This window comes from Gossypium hirsutum, chromosome D01 (genome assembly GCF_007990345.1).
Source record: "Gossypium hirsutum isolate 1008001.06 chromosome D01, Gossypium_hirsutum_v2.1, whole genome shotgun sequence".
Classification (NCBI taxonomy): domain Eukaryota; kingdom Viridiplantae; phylum Streptophyta; class Magnoliopsida; order Malvales; family Malvaceae; genus Gossypium; species Gossypium hirsutum.
This window is the reverse complement of record NC_053437.1, coordinates 15,218,129-15,236,850: the sequence shown is the minus strand read 5'-3', so window position 1 is coordinate 15,236,850 and position 18,722 is coordinate 15,218,129. Positions and strand designations below refer to the sequence as shown.

The 18,722-nt window shown below is 33.0% G+C and overlaps 2 protein-coding genes across 2 annotated transcripts; both read left to right on the top strand.

Moving 5' to 3' along the window:
- The first annotated feature begins 5,955 nt into the window (after positions 1-5,955).
- On the top strand, positions 5,956-7,318 carry LOC107921033 (uncharacterized). The gene has a single exon (XM_016850889.2). The coding sequence runs from the start codon at positions 6,518-6,520 to the stop codon at positions 7,148-7,150; it is 633 nt and encodes a 210-aa protein (XP_016706378.1). The 5' UTR covers positions 5,956-6,517; the 3' UTR covers positions 7,151-7,318.
- Positions 7,319-17,261: 9,943 nt separating this feature from the next.
- LOC107921306 (protein MIZU-KUSSEI 1) lies at positions 17,262-18,434 on the top strand. The gene has a single exon (XM_016851186.2). It carries the CDS (start codon positions 17,297-17,299, stop codon positions 18,236-18,238), a length of 942 nt encoding a protein of 313 aa, XP_016706675.2. The 5' UTR covers positions 17,262-17,296; the 3' UTR covers positions 18,239-18,434.
- The last annotated feature ends 288 nt before the right edge of the window (positions 18,435-18,722 follow it).

The window sequence follows — 18,722 nt, the reverse complement described above, 5'->3', positions numbered from 1 at the left end:
CAATAAAAAGTTGGTCCATTACACAAACGGGACAGTACCCTCCCGTGGGAACCATACAATGGTCCATGTTCACCACAACATTGTTGATATTTTGTATCAGCAAGAGTGGAGAAGGGGTGGTGTTAAGGAAGGCTAATTCACCACGCTGAGATCAAGAGCCGAAAAGGTAAGAGAATGTAGAGGAGAATTGAGAGGACTTAGCCTCTTAGGATTTGTTGGGAGAGAAGAGAAGTACTGCTTGATGTTGTGTTTTGGGGGTATTTATATGTGGTCATGTTTTCTGGGTGGTCTCATGTTGAGGAGAACACACCCATTAATAGTAGGTGGCCTAACAAAAGGTCCAATCGAGTGGTCAATGATGGATGGTACGAAGCACATGGGTGGTTGGTCACTAAGTAACTATCAAAATAGTACAAGGCGGAGAGGTTAGGGGAGAAGCCAAATTGTTTTTTCTGGGGGGAAAAATTAAACTTTATATTTTTATGATATTATAAATATAATTTCACCATTTTAATAATCTATATATTTATAATTTTTAAAAGGTTAAATCAAATTTTTATCATTTTTTTACTAGGGGAGGTTATTCGCGAGTCTCCCTGATTGATTCTCGTGTTGCCACGTGTCCCAATCGAGGTAGGGGTATAACACCCTTTAACTCGCCTCCTTCAAAAGAAGACCATTTATTTAAATAAAAAGGGCTTGTTCATGTAGGAGTTCTAACTCAAATATTATGTGACCACTCTCAAAATTAAAAAAAAATCTATTTAATATAGGCTCAAGTCAAATCTCATCACTTTAAAGTATCTTAATCTCAACTCCTCAAAATCGAATACAATTATGCCTAATCAGATCACATCTAGTCACACTCTAATAAGGTTTTCTTTGAATGGCCATTTTACTCTATTGAAATTAGTACCTTTTTGTCTTCAACTATATCACAAGATTTTTGACAAAACTCATTTTCCTTTTAGTGAGTGATTAGAGCCATAATGTTTTAGTGGGCTCTATAGGTCAAAGTGGGTTAATAATATCCTTGACATTTAAAACTTTTTTCTCTTTATCTTTTAGGATTTATTCATTAGATAAAATATATGTTATATTTTTGTTTTTAAAGTTGTTATATTTGTTAAAGCAAGATGAGTTTATTGATGTTGAGTGGCACTCAGTAGTGCCAACTAAAAACTACCACTTAGGTAGTTTAAATAATTACTTATTTGGTTTGACAATTTAATGAATAAAATCTTTGGACCTATTAATGTGTTGCATTATTGATGATACTTTGGTTCATCTATGGAAGCCAATCCTTAACTTTTAAAGATTGGATTGGATTGGGTTCGAGTGAATCAAATCAATTGTTGAAATGTGGAGGATTGATCAAGATTGTGTTGTTGTTTTGGAAATTAGATCTTTGATTGATTGTAGTTTGAATGTTGTATTTATAATAGCTATTTTCAATGAGTTACTTTGTATTCACTTTGTTTTTATGCAAGTAAGCCAAAATTGATATATGTTTTGAGGCTTGTTTAGGTTATGTATGAGAGCTTATTGAGTGCACTCTATTTTATTCATTGAGGAACTGTTTTGTGAGAGAGTGCAAACTGCCTAAGTTCTTAAGGGGAGGATTTAGAGGTAAGTGCTTTAGTATTTATGTACAAAGGTGAGATCTCTATACTTGGAGAGTGATAGAGTGTGAATCATTTGTATTTGTAAACAAAGATAATGAAATTACTCATTGACCTAAGCTCTACAAATGTAGGGAAATCGAACTGTGTAAAAAAATCCTTGGTGTTATTTTTTATTTTGTTTGCATAGTTTTCGCAATGCAAGTTATAGTGGCCATTGCAGTCTAGCACTTCCATTGCAGTTTTCATTTTAACCAAACAAACAACTTAACGTATCAACAATATTTTTGTTTTATATTATGTTATTTTTTATTTCCATATGTTTATGTCTATTTTATTTTTAAACATTAACATCTCTATAATCATATGACATAATCTATGTAACACCCTAAATCCTGGCCCAGAAGTTTCGACTGGATTTCAAAGGTCACATTGGCCACCAAAATGACCCAACATAAAACAATGACCAAAATTTTGACTTTCTATTTAGAAAATAATTTTCTTTTCATGTTTAACAAAAAATCATGGTTATCCTTTCTTACATACCAAATATTAGTTTTCTCGTAGCTTAAAGAAGTTAAAAACCAATTTACGAAAGCCCTAATCGATTTACAAATATTTCATAATTAAGAATTTGATAGCCAGAGTTCCAAAACCAGTGACATGCACGAAATCTCAATTTAATCGCAAAACCAAAATAAAACCATACCATAGTTCTTATAAAAATTAAATTATAGTCCGAAAGATATTAGTTTATTAAAACTTATGAAAGACTTTATTTAATCAAAGGAAAACGTGTCATTCTGAGATTTTCGTCTTGTCGAGTCCAACATCTAATCTTGAGGGTTACCTGAAAGGGAGAAAACTAAGGGGGATGAGCTATGAAGCTCAGTGTGAGTCTTAAAATAAACATAAAAGCAGATTCGAACAGAAACAAATCAATGCGGCATCACACAATAGTTCAGACTTATAGAAACAAAATTCGAATCACACTCAGATACCATACAGATTACTGCATCATACTACTTTACACTAACGAGTAAGCAACTATTATAATCAAATGTAGAATGGCGAACAACCCGCCTAACCAATCGCTACACACCATCTCCACAAAACCCCCTACACATACCAATAAGGGTATATTAAACCCTTTCCAACATCTACACTCCAATATTGAGTTATGATGGACCCATCCAATCGAAACACACCATGAAGTGGACGTATGTCAATTGTATTAATGCAGATTTACCATTAAAAAAAATATAAGTATGCAATTTAACTGCCAAACCGAACTTCCTTCCCTTCATAATCATATCCCCGCCACAAATACAATGCAAATAGATATACAAAATCAGATACACTCATTTTCAGCTTCCACATTTAATAACCATGTTTGCAAATCAGTTCAGTTCAGCAGAATCAAAATCAGTCATACTCATATTCAGTTACAAGATAGTGGAAACAAAAGTTCATAGTTTCTAATTATCATATCCAACCATTTTCATATACCGAGTTTAATGTACCAAATTATAAAAACAATTTATACGACATCAAAACTAAATCATATAAACGTATATATAAAAAGTATCCTAACAGTAATATATTTCATTCGGAGACCTTACACAAACAGTATTAGTGTCCTAAATACTTCTTTAAAGGCTTAAACATACAAGGGACTACTCAAGAACTAAAACGAATCACTTAGCAAAAACGGTGGAAACATTACAAAAAAAGGACCACACGGCCCTATAGATAGGCTTTGTGGAAGGGTCCAGACTACGTGATAGGGATACACGACCGTGAGACTTAGGGAGGCGCCTGTGTGACTGAGATACACGATCATGTGATTGAGAGACATAACCGTGTGACTGGGTTACATAACCATGTAGGCAAATTGTGTAATTCTCTATCCCGTGTGGCAATTTCACAAGTACAAAGCAGGGAAGACACAGTCATGTCTCAAGCCTATGACACCTCCCCAGGCTGTGTGCGATCTATAAATTCTTAACAGAGGTCAAACGGCCATGTGGTCACCCATGTAACCCATCCTAGGCCGTGTGACTCAAAAACTTACCTAATTTCTTAGGTGACACACGGTCGCGTGGACCGCTCGTGTGCCTAAAAAACCACCACAATCCTTGCTGTAAAACACAAAAATTAACCACAAACATCATCCTTAATTAGAGTGTTTAAGAAACACACCTGAAAGACGATTCTCACACACTAACGATCAAACTGTTACACCTTAATTAAACTTGTCTGAAAACTCAATTTTACAAACACACTAAACCTATAAGAAAATCGGTCTGAACCATATACAAAAATCAAAGAAACCAATGTAAATCTCAAGAAATCAGCACTACACTTACCCGATTCAAAACTTGATTGAACAAAAAGTAACTTTGAGGAGTGACAATTAACGATAATGATGATGAAATCAAAAGGAAAACTTGAAGAACAAAGGGAAAGAAAAAGAGCGTTGAAAACAAGGAGAAAATGTAAAAGCCAAAAGAGTAAAAATCTAAAATTAGGGAAAAAAAGAAAACTAACGTGAAAAGAAGTGGAAGCGTGAGAAATTCTAGGAATTTCCATTTTTCAAAAATATAAAATAAACAAAATGATATTTAACAAATCCTATCAGAATTTTCAGAATTAGAACAAAAAAGAATTTCCCCTATGCATTCACAAAGACTCAACCCAAAACCTTAAGGTAAACTACCTCTTAGCCACTGAACTAACAAACTCATTATACTCTCAAAACGCAAAAACTAATTTAAAGGTCCATTCGAACCACTGACCCAACCAACAAACCTTAAATCTTGTAACCTCAATTTCGGGGTGTGACAATCTATATTGTTATTTTAAAAATATATATTTATTATTAAAATATTAAGTTTTTTTATTTATTTTAACACGATTGTATTCCTATTTTAATATAAAACAATGTCTATTGATATTTTGATAGAATATAATTTTTAATATATATATAAATAATTCATCACTATATAAAATTTTCATATTAATATCTTTAAATAATTATTTTCTATTGTCACCTCATTATTACAACTGCATTAAAATTTAGCTTGATTTTAATCTTACTATTACAATACTCTATCTTACTAACTAATCGTACATTATTTTTATTTTAAATATCATTGAAGTCAATCAATGAAAACCTAATTTTTTTTTTTAAGAACCTACCTCTATTCTTATCCAATAAGGTACCCATTAAGCGGGGCCATGTTCGACTCCAAACCTTTTTATATAATCCCTTCTATCATATTCACAGAAAAAATAGACTTTCCAAACCATCTACGACTTTGAGCACTACAAATATTAATTACCTTTGACTTTTATCACCGCTATTAATATAATTATACAAACATTTTAACTTTGACATGCTTTATATTTATAAAAGAAAAATTCAAACATATTAAATAAAAAAAGTGCACCAAAGATAAAAGATAAACTAATTTATGTAATTAAAAATCAAATAAAACAAATTTAGAAAACAAGTTTTGAAAATAACATCAAATTCTTTTAAATTGCTTTACTACTATGTATAATCGATTCTCTTTTTTTTTTTTGTTGATTTTAGGATATCATGATCGGTAACAATGACTAACTCTTTTATCACGAATAGTGGCAGAGTCAGAAATTTTTTTTAGGAGTGTCATAATTAAATTATATATTTTTACGATAGTAGAAATGTAATTTCACTATTTTAATTGTCTATATTTTTATAATTTTTAAAGGATTAAGTCAAATTTTTATTATTTTGGGGGGACAAAGTATAATTTTACCATTATTGATTTAAAATTTTATAAATTATAAAAAGCTTAAATGAAAAACTTTCTATTTTAAGGAGTCGGGTCCCCTACCAGTCCCCTTGGCTCCACCACTTGTCATAGATGCTTTTCAGAAAAGTATTTGGCTAGTCATGAAGCATGTTTCATTCTCATAAGTAGAGATCAAACCTCTCAAATACATGATTAACGGACGAGATGGGCAACCACCATGCCACATGGTTAAAGCACCTTTAAACAAAACTTTAAATAACTACATTAATCATATAACAAGTTATACCATTAAATAAAGGGATATTCACTTACATCAATATAAAACTAAAATAAATTTACATTTTTTCATAAGTTTTCATACGAATAATTCAACAGTTAAATTTATCAAAATATTTATATTTATCAAGCATATAAATATTTTAATCGATATAATAACTTTATTATATGATATAAAATATTAATGATTGATTTTTTAATATAAAACAAATAATTTAAAATTTGTGTGAAAACATAAAAGATCATTTCTCTCCATGACAACGAATAAACTGGTACGTGGAACATATATCAATTAAACAAAAATGGAAAATGAAATTAAAAAAGAAGCATCACTCGGCCTGGCTTTTAATAAGCAGCAAATAACGGCTGCGCTTTGTAAGTGGCGGAGGTGTGAGAGTGTAACTCAAGTAATAGCTTCCTTCCTACGCAACGCGTCACTGCTGAGTTAAAAAGGGAAGGGGTTTTATTAAGGGTTGGCAATGTCAAACGTCAAAATCAAATTGGATGAAAAAGTAGGTATGAATCAGCTGTCCCCATCTCTATCTCTTTGAAAAGTACAACAACAGCATCCCCTTTGACTTGCAATGCCAACGGTATTTCATGTTCCCCGCGTGACGCCGTGGCTCGCGTCACTCTTTATTAAACCCCCCTTTCCACATTCTTCATTCATCTCCTCTTATTTATTTGTTAATTAACCATAATAATAACAAACCATTTCTCCTCCTCAAATACAACTGCAATTCCAAACCTCCCAATTCCTTTTCACTTTTCTATATATTCTTCTCTAACAATCCATCCATCCATCCATCCATCCATGCCATGGGTGCCTGTTTCTCTTACGAAATCCCTGAATTTTCAGAATCTGGGTCTCGCCCAACAGCTCATGTTATTTCCCTCAACGGTGATCTTCATAAATATAATCCCCCGGTCTGCGCCTCTCAGGTTCTTCACGCCGAAGCCTCCTCCTCCTCCTCTTCTTCTTCCTCCTCCATCTTCCTTTGCAACTCGGATAGCTTATCTTACGACGATTACGTTCCGGCCTTGAATGCGGACCATCAACTGCAACCCAATCAGATATACTTCGTGCTTCCCGTTTCCAAGCTTCAGCAGCGATTGGCTTCCAAGGATATGGCCGCTTTGGCCGTCAAAGCCAGCGTTGCTATCCAGAATGACTCTAGAAACGATTCTAATCGGCGCAAGAAAGCCCGAATTAACCCTGTGATGGTGGTAGCTCAATCTGTTGTTGATCCTGTTGGCGCTTCTACCGTATCAGCCCCAACCCCCAGCAGCACCAAGTCCTTTACCAAGTCCCAGACTCAACCTCAGCCAGCTGGGATGTCAAGATCTGCTTCTTTTAGAAAATTGCAGCGATACACATCCAGACGAGCCAAATTGGCCGTTCGTTCTTTTAAGCTAAGGCTGTCCACTATTTACGAAGGCTCCGTTCTGTAATCTACCTACCCGGATCCACCTTTCAAGTTGTTAATTTTCCATGAGCCCCCAATGTAACATATTATACATACATACATATATCTATTATATTCAAAACTTCTCTGTCCTGTATAGAAACTGAGATCGAGAGTGTCATTTTTTTATTGAGTTAACCGGAGATTCCATTAATCATCATTCTCACATGAATTTTTGTGGGTCTTTTTCATCTTTATATTTCATTTATTCGCAACTTGTATGTAATATTGAGAGAGAAGGCAGGAAGCATATATTTGGAGGTATAAAATCATCAGAAGGAAAATGGAACATTACGTCTACAATCCAAAGGCTCAAGGGGCGGTCTCAATTGTTTATCTGTTTTGAACAAGTCAAAACGGAATTGCTTTAAATTATAATTATGTTTTTGTTTAAATGCGGATATCCTACCGGTTCTACCCGAATCCAATGGTTATTTGTAAATGGATTTGACCTTAGCTTGTCATAGAGAGGCCCTCCAAAGGCTTCATGAAACGGCTGAAATAAACCCACTGCTAATTTGGGCCATTCAGCTCCTACCCACCCATCATTCTCAATACTGATGGTATGGACTTATCTGTTTTGTTAAGGAGGTTTTTTCTTTTGTCCATTGCTTCATCCATTTGTCTTTAGATGAAAATATTGATACTCCATCCATTAATATTGGATTGATTAATAATAGTTTTCTCTTTTCAAGCCTCTGATTTAGAAAATCATATTAATTGATCGGTGGACGATGACAAATATCTATCCAACTCTTGTGTGTGTAATTAAACTATCTAGCTAGTGAAGTAAGCCAATATGAGCTTGTTACTCTGCTTCATTTCTTATATTCATCAAGTCTTTTTGTATGGGAAGAAGTTGAAAAAAACCAACTTAAAGGATTTAATTAGTAGAATGGAAAGAATTGGAAAGATAGAAAATTGAAAAAGTAGAAAAATAAAAGAATAAAAGATATTTTTTTCCATAGATATAATATGACCGTGTTTAACCAAAACAACCAAGATCATACAGAGCACACAGCTATGTCACTTACCCGCGTGTGCTAAAATATGTCTTTTAAATTAAGCCACATAATCAATTCTTACTTGTGCTATAAACAAGCATTTTACCATTCATTAGACTTGTTTATAATGCATCAAAATATACCCAAAATACAACTTATAAAACAACCCTAAGTGCACTAGCCAAAAAAAAAAACCCAAAGTGCCTAACTAATATATCACAATTGGCACCTCAATTCAACAATTCACAAGCAAACCATTCATCATCAAACATACCAAATATTCATACCTAACTACAACCACATGATCATCATTCCAAATGCCAAGATTTCATCAAGCAAAGTTCACCAAAATACCAATTCATGCCACAACAAGCCATTACACATAATTCACATGAAAATGGCACAAAACATAATTTTCAATTTCACATTATATAATCGTTTACACCTATTTATATGCCACTTATAACCGGGCCAAATTGAGCAAAAGTCTACCAAAAGAGTTGGTGGATAGTATGAGCTCCGGAGACGATCCAATCAACAACACGTTTTTCAACAATCTACAAGGAAGGAAATTTAAACGAAGGTAAGTTTACTTAAAGCTTAGTAAGTTCGTATGAAATTAAACACAACGTACCTAACAATTCATATTTTAACTAATGAAAATAACATATAGACATATTATTCCATTGTCACCTTACACATTTCATGAAATAGCCAAATTGGCCAATACATCATTCCATACATATAAATAACATAATATGCATAGCAACCATATTCAATTCATAGCTAACGTTTTCATTAAGGACATTAACCATTACTCGATGTTGCTCATACGAGTTGTGGAGAATCCGCAACAAATGTTGGATCTCAGCCATCGGTAAGGTATCTATCACCAGTACATAATACCTTATAAGATATAAACACCGACACATAGTGCCTGATACAACATGAACATCGATACAAAGTACCTGAAATTATAGTCACGATACATAGTATCTGATATAATGAAATCATCTATACAAAGTACATGACACATTAAACCCTAATGACGTGTCATTTGTATCCTAATCATTCACTAAGTTCGCAGGGGCCTTTAACCAATTTCCATATACGTCCCATATATATATAACATCGTCTCATATAACAACATGGTCCAATTAACATTCCATTTCATCTCTCTATTCATTCCAAACACATAAATATCATATTTGCAATTAAATCATTCAATCTAAATTTCAATATTTATTTCAAACAAATTATACAAATACATATATACATAATACAAACATGAATAAGTATTAATCAAAATGAACCTAATACAAACTTACCAAACCAAAACAGCAATGAATACAACACTGAGGACTATTCAACAATTTTTCATTTTCCACGGTTATCAACCGATTAATCCGTTTCTTGATCTATATAATAATTTAATTCAATTATCAACTCCAAATACCTTATAATGTCTAAACATATGCATATAAACTTTTAATAACATTTTACAATATTTACCCAAACTTTTACCTTTTATTCAATTTAGTCTCAATTACTAAAACTATTACATCTTCCCCAATTAGCCATCATTTTATGATCCAATTTTCACATTCATCTTTCTAAGACTCTCTAATATTCATATTTATAAAAAAAATTCATGATAGTTTTCATCAATTTTTTATTTTAGTCCCTAAATGCAAAACTAATAAAAATCACTTTACAAAATAGTCATATTTCATTATAAAACTTCAAACCCAACCATTAACATCCCAAAAGGCTTTAAAAAAATGGTAAATTTTCAAAAAAAATTGGCAGTATTACAAAATAGTCGTTGGGCTAGTTAGATTAAGCTACAACGATCTAAAAAACATAAAATTTACGAAAAATGGCTTGAAAAACATACCATGCATGAAGAAAGAAGATTGGTTGATTCTTTACTACCCTAAAAATGGTGTTTTTGGTTCAAGGAAGAAAAATGAAAAAGATGATGGCTTGTTTTCTTTTGTTTAAGATTATTATTTACTTAATTACTAAATTACCCTTGTAATTACTTAAAAATTTCCACCCAAAATCATGCATTAACCGCCACTATTAATTCTAAGTGTCTAATTTCCTTTTAGATCCCTAAACATTCAATAATCAAACACTTTAATTAATAATAAGCAATACTAATTAACTTTTGTTGTTTTTACAATTTAATCATTATACCATAATTAACTATTCAAACATCAAAACTTCCGAACCAAACTTTAATATGACACTCTAATGGCCCTGTAAATATTAAATAAATAATATTTACCGACTCATTTATAGAAATTGTGGTCCCGAAATCACTGTTTCTGACATCACTAAAAACGGGTTGTTACATAAGTTAATGTAACACCCCTAACCCGTCTCTGTCGCCAAATTAGGGTTACAGAGTATTACTAAACAATCAAAATCATTTGAATCCTAAATCATTCAATATTATAAACACATAATAAACCATTCATACACAAGCATGCTATCCCTAAATCGTGCCCTCGAAGCCCTAAAAATAACAAAGAAACAATTTGGGACCAATAAGAAACAGTTTGGAAAGTTTAGGAGAAAAATGAAAAATTTACAAAATAAGGGTCACACGGCCATGTGGTTAGGCCATGTGCCTCACACGGTTGAGACACATGGCCATGTCTCAGCCCGTATCCTCACCTGTGTAACTCTTTGAGTAGGGTCACATGGTCGTGTCATACACTCATGTGTCAGGCCATGTAACTCTCTAAGTTGCCCAACACGCCCGTGTGCCAGGCTGTGTATTAGGCTATGTAACTCATTGACTTGCACCCTAAAGATATCATCAAATGACACACAGCCGTGTCGCCAGGCCATGTCTCTTACACGACTGAGTCACACACCCGTGTCTCAGGTCGTGTGAACCCAAATGAACCTTAAATGACAAGTTTATCATTTCAAGCTTACTTGGACCTTAAGTAATCAAATTACTAGCCAAAAAACCTATTTAAAATGACATTAAACAAGCTCAAAACATGCTAAATCAACCATCTTAAGTGCCTAACCAATGTACCATCATTGGTACAATAAGTATACACAATTTCATAACAAAATGAACTATCACCAACGCATGTTAATTCACACAATCTAACCTTCAACCAATTTCCTATCACAGGCACCTCAATCACAACATTCCAATAACACATACCATAAATTTGCACTAAAACATCTTCCTTAGTTCACATACACCATATTAGGTTAACTACTTGCATTTAAGATCATGCATTAAAGTTTTACATTTCAAAACAATGAAATTGACAAAACAAGCCTATTACATGCTATATAATCCAAAATGAACGTTCCAAAAACTACTAAAAGCAAGAGGATAGTGTGACTTGAGTGTCGATTCGACTGTCCAACCTTCAAAGAATCTACAAGAATAGAAAATAACACAAATAAGCTTATTTAAAGCTTAGTAAGTTGATGTACAAAAATGATAAATCTTATCGAAGTAATACAATAAATCATTCAATAATAACTCAACTACATGTGTTCCATGTCAACCAAAATCTCAACCCGGTGAATTGCATAGTTCAATTCAAGCTCAAATACATATTATAACTATCAAAATCACTAAACAGGTTATGTTTCAGAGATTTGCGATTTGATGAACGACTTACAAATATGGGTACATAGATATTCCACCCGAAACACGTCAATCGCTCATAAGAGCTAGACCACTCGATAGCACGTCAGATGCTCATAAGAGCTAGTCTAACCGAAAACACGCCAAAATAGGGACTATAACACGAGAATTTATAACAATTGTTGAACCTCGGCCTACTCGGGAAAATATATATATCACTCCGCAACAATCTCCACTCCAATCCCCCCATAACATGCCTTAATTCGATTGTACTGTATCCTGCATTCATCTGATTCAAGTATTGAAATTCATCAATATTTCTCAAACAACTTTACATCAACAATAAAATAATTATAATTATTTTGTCATATAATATCATCACCTAGACTGAATTGTAAGAGTTGTAGACGTTTAGGGACTAATCCGTGATTTTTCCTTTTCCACGTATATCAATAGGATCTTGATCTAAAATGTAAAATTTCTTAATTATTAGCTTACACTTTACCTTCCAGTTCACTTTACAATTTATACCCTTTTATTTTTTGAATTTACATACTTACCCTTAACTTTTAAAACTTTTGTAATTTAGTCCCTTAACCCAAAAATGTCAAATTAACCATTTTCTCAAGTCAACATTATAGTCGAATATTCTAGGCCCTTAAACAGTCCCTATTAAACATCAAATTCACGATCAAGCCTTGTAATGTTGACATTTTCACAATTAAATCATTAAATCAAAATCTAAAAAAAATCACTTCACAAAACCACCAAATACCACAATCAAAGCTTCAAATACATAGTTAACATAAAAAAGAACATTCAAGGATTATCAATGGCAACTTCTAAAATTTTTAACAAATTCAAAAACAAAGGTACGAACTAGCTGGACCTAGTTGCAACGATCTCAAAAATATAAAAATTACAAGAAACGAGTACAAAAATCACTTACATGAAAAGTTTTATGTTTGGCCGAATTTGAAACTCCAAAAATGGTAATTTGTTTTGATTTTCGGTGGAAGAACTTGAAAAAGATGATAGCCAATTTTTTTTATGTTTTAATAATCTTTAGTTAATTTACTAAATTACAAATTTACCCTTAGTTATAACCTTATAATTCAACAATTTAAAAGCCTATAATCGTCCATCAATAACCTTATGGACTGATTATTTCCTAAGCCCCTTTTTATTTAATAATTAGACTATCAAATCAATAGAATTCAATAATTACTAAGTTTTGCACATTTTTCAATTTACTCATTTCTCCTTAATTAGGTATCTAAACGTTAATATTTCCTAACCAAATTTTAATACGACTCTAATGACTCCGTAAATATTCTATAAATAATATTTATGAGTAAACACGACATAAATTTATCGTCCCAAAACTACTATTCCGTCACTACTGAAAATCGGGCTGTTACAATTAAGTTGAATTTTGTATGAACATACTAAATATTCATTATGCTTATCATTTTCATTTTTATTCTATAGTTTGTTGATTGTGGAGCATGTCGATCAGATCACCTTGAAGTTCACACTATCCGTCTCTTAATTTGGGTTGTCTTTTAATCATTTGAGCTCAGTTATATGTGGCATGTACTAGGAATTGTTATGCTAATTTATAATGTTAAGTTTGATTTGAATTCTTAGTTCATAATGAACTTGTGATGTATATGTCAAGTTGTGTACATATATATATATGCATATTTTGGTAATATGTTGTGTTATTTATGTTTGGCACTTAGAGATATATAATTGAGCATGAATTGCATTTATGTTATAAATGGTGGAATGGCTTGTAATGATATAAGTAGGTTGAGATGAGTTGGTGCCAAATGTGTCATATTGGTTTAGATGTTTAGGTGCATGTTTATATAATATGATTTGTTTTGAATATGGTATGTTTTGAACATGTATGAATGGTGTTAAGTGAATTCTTTTGACCTATTTGCAAGGTGGATTTGAAACAAGTACCAAATGACTTATTTTTGCACCAAGCAGATTCCTTGTCCCGACGTTGTTTTCCTCTTATCACAACATCAACCAACAATTTGTGATGTCTCGTTGTCAAGTGGTCCAACATCGTGACGTGTCATACTATTTTGGTGACGTCACGACATGGGTAAAGTCTCGTCGTGACGTCATTCTGAACTTTTGAAATCTTTGCAGTTTGGTCTTTGTTCAATCTTAAGTCAACTTTGAGTTTACGAAAGCTCGTATAAAGCTTGAGAAAAGTTTAAATTTGTACTAAATGACTTATATGATACTAGTTAATGATTTTTTACTCGAATTATCTATTAAATGTCTATAACTGTTTCATTTTGCACTGTAGCATTCTTTAGCTTAATTTCGGCAATCGGGAAGGGTGAGGGGTGTTACAAGGTAGTCCACTTAATCGTGCAATTTTGTTTTAAGTCCAACTTCTTAATTTATAGAAAGCATGTTGGTGTTTATAACTGTTTCATTTCTCATTTTTGCATCAATTAAGTACCTGAAACAAATTCTATTTAGAAATTAAGTCCCTAATGGCATATAATTTCCATTTTATTCATGAAAAACATGAAAATACAATAAAAACTAAAACTAAGCATGAAATCTATTAAATATAGAAAAGTAATAAAAGGCACTACAAAGTACTCGAAAATAAGCTCTTTAAGTGCTTTAAAGAGCTTAATTTGACACTTCAAAATACAACAGATCAAACTCTCTCGCACTTAAGTCATTGCTTATCCTCAAGCAAACACATAAAACATACATAAGATGACCCTTAGAATATGTTGAACAATAAGAAGCGTGGCAATCCAATATTGAATTTATACAAGACCTATCTCACATGCAACTTAAAATTGATGTTTAGCTAACTTAAGTGCTCCTAAAGTAAATCTACCTAGTTCACTAAATGCTTAATTGGTTTTAACACGTTCTATGCTTTTATTCACTCGTTAAGTTTTTTACCCTTAACATTGTTTTTGTTCACTCACAAATTTAAGCACATTTTAGCAAGAGTTTAACCTACCATATTGAGCCATTTCCTCACTTTTTTCACTCAAATACACATTTTTGAAACCACCATTATGAATATACTTAACTCTCAATATTCATTGCCCAACGTCCATTTCTTAGTGAAAATCAAATATAGGACATTTCATAATGAAGCCTAGACATTCAAGAGCCCTTTTTGCATTTTCCTTTTCTTGGTTGAAAGTTCGGGCTTTTTAAGTTTTGAGTTCTCTCACTTTCTTTTCTTCTTCTTCTTCTTCTTTCTTTCTTTCTTTTTTATTCTTTTTTTTTTTTTTTGCATTTCTCTCTTCTAATTCGAACTAAAGAGAGAGTTCCAATTTTTTTGTTTCAATGTTTTCCCTATCTTTCTTGTTTTTCTTTACATTTCTTGATTCAAATGGTTTCTTAAACCTAACATGTTTTGGCTTTTGTGTTGTAATAGGGGAAGAAGGAAGTATTTCTTTAATTCAATTTAATTTGATTTGGTTTGTAGTTCTCTTTTCTTAAATAAGATCTATTTTGGTACTTAAATTTAATCTGTTTTGAATTTGCAAAGGAAAGAAGGTGTGAGTATATATTTTAATTAATTTGTGCCCTTATTTGATTGTAATAAGTTTGATGATTTAGTTGTATTTTAAGAAAAAATGAGATTATTTTTAAATTTGAAACTTTCAATTTAGAATTCTTTATATGTTAAAAATTTCAAGTTGTAATTCTATTTTCTTGTCATGGCATTCAATACTATCAAGATTACTAAGGAAAATACTTTGTCTTCCATTGAAGAATTAATCATCTAATTTGCAAAGTTTTGATTTGTTTTACTATGAAAAGAAAGGCTTGCAGGTTAAAGTTTCAATTTGTGTTCATTTGAGTTCATAAGCCAGAACAGCTAATGGAATTAAAAGAATATTAATATCACTTTCTAAAAATTATTAAAAAAATCATTAAGAGTTATTTAATCTAAGTCCTTAGTATATTTTCAACAAAGAAAAAAAAAATACTTACCATTATTTCAGATTCAATCTTTTTTTTAAACAATTTTATCATATATTCTGGTCATATCTTCTTCTTTTTTGACACAATACTTAAAACTATCCATAGCCTCTCTCTAACCTATAAATAGGAGGATAATGCGCTTCAGCGCACTCAAACCCACGTCCTCCTGTATTGGCAACAATGTCCATGCCAATCGAGTTAATACTCAATCGACCAAATTCAATTGTATATAAAAAATTTATTCTCTTACATTGACAACAATATCCATACCAATCGAACTAATACTCAATTGACTAAATTCAATCGTATATACAAATTTTAATCTATCACAAGTAAAATCACAATTTTATTTTTTTATAGATTAATTTTGAAAATAAAAAAAACAAATATTAATTTACTAAGTTAGGGAAGCCCACTTATATAATTTATCCTAAAAAAATTGAGGAAACTCACCCCATAATCCTTAAGATAGCTCCACCCTGAACAAGGCGACATATGTAAGGGTACGATATCAGAGTTGTGCCCTTCATGGTGTTCAACTGCTCAATGGATCATTGAACTTGTAGGCTTGTAACTATCCTTGATAAGGGTGTCTCATAATGGCTTTTATGTGTTGGCATGAATATTCGTAATGGACCAGGTCGCTGCTTTATTATTACTTACTCCCAATGGATCTGCAATTATAAATGATAATAACTGACCTAAATGATATCATCATCATCATCATCATCATCATCATTAATCAATTAATTACATCTGATTTCTATCTTAAGAGAAGCTTGCTTCTTTTTCTTTTTGAGCAAGAGTTGGTACGTGCGGGTAGCAAAAGCTTGAGACAGAAACGACTGATTGGGTCTAATCAGTGCCTCGTGCATGCTCATGCATGCTGTCCTACTCTTTTTTCTACTGTAGCCCACTTTACCTTTATTGATGTGAACCTTAGCCATAAATTTCATCCTTTTTGTAGAGACTACGTTTTTCTTCTATTTTATATATATATGTTGTCTGACCAGTTAATTTGTCAAAGCCAGTAGGTGCATGCGTAATGATTTAGGGGGGCCAGGGGCTTCAATACGATAGATATACGGGTTTCTCCATCCGCTAATTAATGGAAACAAGTCGTCTCTGGACCAGGATTAAACCATCATTGGAGCGATAATGTTTAATTCTTTATTTGATATTTATTAAAGAGAGAGAGAGAGGAATTACGTGACCCTAAATTCATCATGAAAATGTATGTTATACGATACATTAGTATAGAGAGATGGAAGAGAAATTATATTCCGAAAAAGAAGAAATAATGTTTGTTGAATTATTAGTAGGGAGTAGGGACACGTGCGGTGCAAGGCATAAATCAATCAAATAAAAATGGTGATTGGATTGGCTACAAAAATTGTTGCTTAATAGTTGATATATTTTATTACATTATTAAATTTAGACAGACAAAGCAGCATGGGTCATGGTGCATAATTTGTGGTATACTTTCACAATCCAACAGGCGATGGAGAGCATGAGGTTGGGTTGGAGGGATCAAATTTTCTGCATTTCACAATCACGCGCGCCATCATCCAAGGCCGGGCCCCCCTTCCCCCTCGTGGGCACAATTATTGCCCACGATTGCAGCCCCCCACTCACCTTTTGCTTCCTTATTTATTGCCTTCAAATTCCCCTCCTACCATCCCACATCGCCTTCACCTTCACCTTACACTATATTGATTGTAGCATGAGGATGATGATAGACTTGGGGAGCCAGAGAGGGCCTCTCCATATAAATACAATAGATATGGCAACCTCTGTGGAGTGTGGGCGGGAAGTTAGGTTCCGGCGATCCTTATGGTCCCTGGTAGAATGTATGGTCCCTTGTTGCGGCTTACCGCCTTCAATGTCAGGCACAGTTTCTAGCGACACGGAATCAAGCCATGGCTCAATCACTACTTCAACGTCAATTTCAACTTCAACATCAACCATCACGGGGACTTTCTTCGGGTACAGGAAGGGGCGCGTGAGCTTCTGCCTGCAGGATGACAGCCGAAGCTCTCCGCTTTTACTGTTGGAGTTGGGTGTCCCTACTGCATACCTTGCCAGAGAGATGCAGTACGGTCTGCTGAGGATAGCGCTGGAGTGCGACGACAAGAGCAAAGAGAGATGCGGCCTTTATAACGTCCCCGTTTGGTCCATGTACTGCAATGGAAGAAAGGTGGGGTTTGCCATTAAGAGGAAGATGAGCGACAATGATGCGGTGGTGCTTAAGCTCATGCAGTCCGTGTCGGTGGGAGCCGGAGTTTTGCCGGTTTCTCCAAAGTGTGAAGAGGACGGGGAGCTGATGTATATGCGAGCTAGTTTCCAGAGGGTCATTGGCTCACCTCATTCCCACTCATTTCACATGCTTAATCCACTGGGTAGCACTGCTCAGGAACTCAGTATCTTCCTATTCAGATCCTGACGTCTCTTTATGTACATATATCTTATTTTCGCACTCCTCCAATACTCTAATCAATTTCAAAACTTAATTTTAAACCCAATTCCACCTTTGAGCCTAGGATTATGTTTTTGCGTATAGAAAAACACTAAAGAGGTTGAGTTAAGTTAAAGTGATAAAATAACCCAATATTTCTTAAGTAGAGTTTGGAAAAAAGGAATTCAACTCCAAATTTAATTCACACTGAATGTTATTTCTAAATATTGAAAATTGTAGAATATATATTGAATGGATAATAGATATTATTATTCCATATAGGATTATTGCAAAATTACTTTCTTTTTCTTAAACATCTAATACAATAAAGAGTTAATCTATGTAGACAATGCCGAAAGCACTGCTAGACTTATCACTACTAAAAATCTCAATTAACTGTAAAGGAGTTGTCAAAATTTGTACCCTTCCAAATCAGCTGGAACCATATTAGAAATTCAATTAGCAACATGAT

Coding starts and splice junctions, on each gene's coding strand:
- LOC107921033 (XM_016850889.2), top strand. CDS start 6,518: ATGGGTGCCTGTTTCTCTTACGAAATCCCTGAATTTTCAGAATCTGGG.
- LOC107921306 (XM_016851186.2), top strand. CDS start 17,297: ATGGAGAGCATGAGGTTGGGTTGGAGGGATCAAATTTTCTGCATTTCA.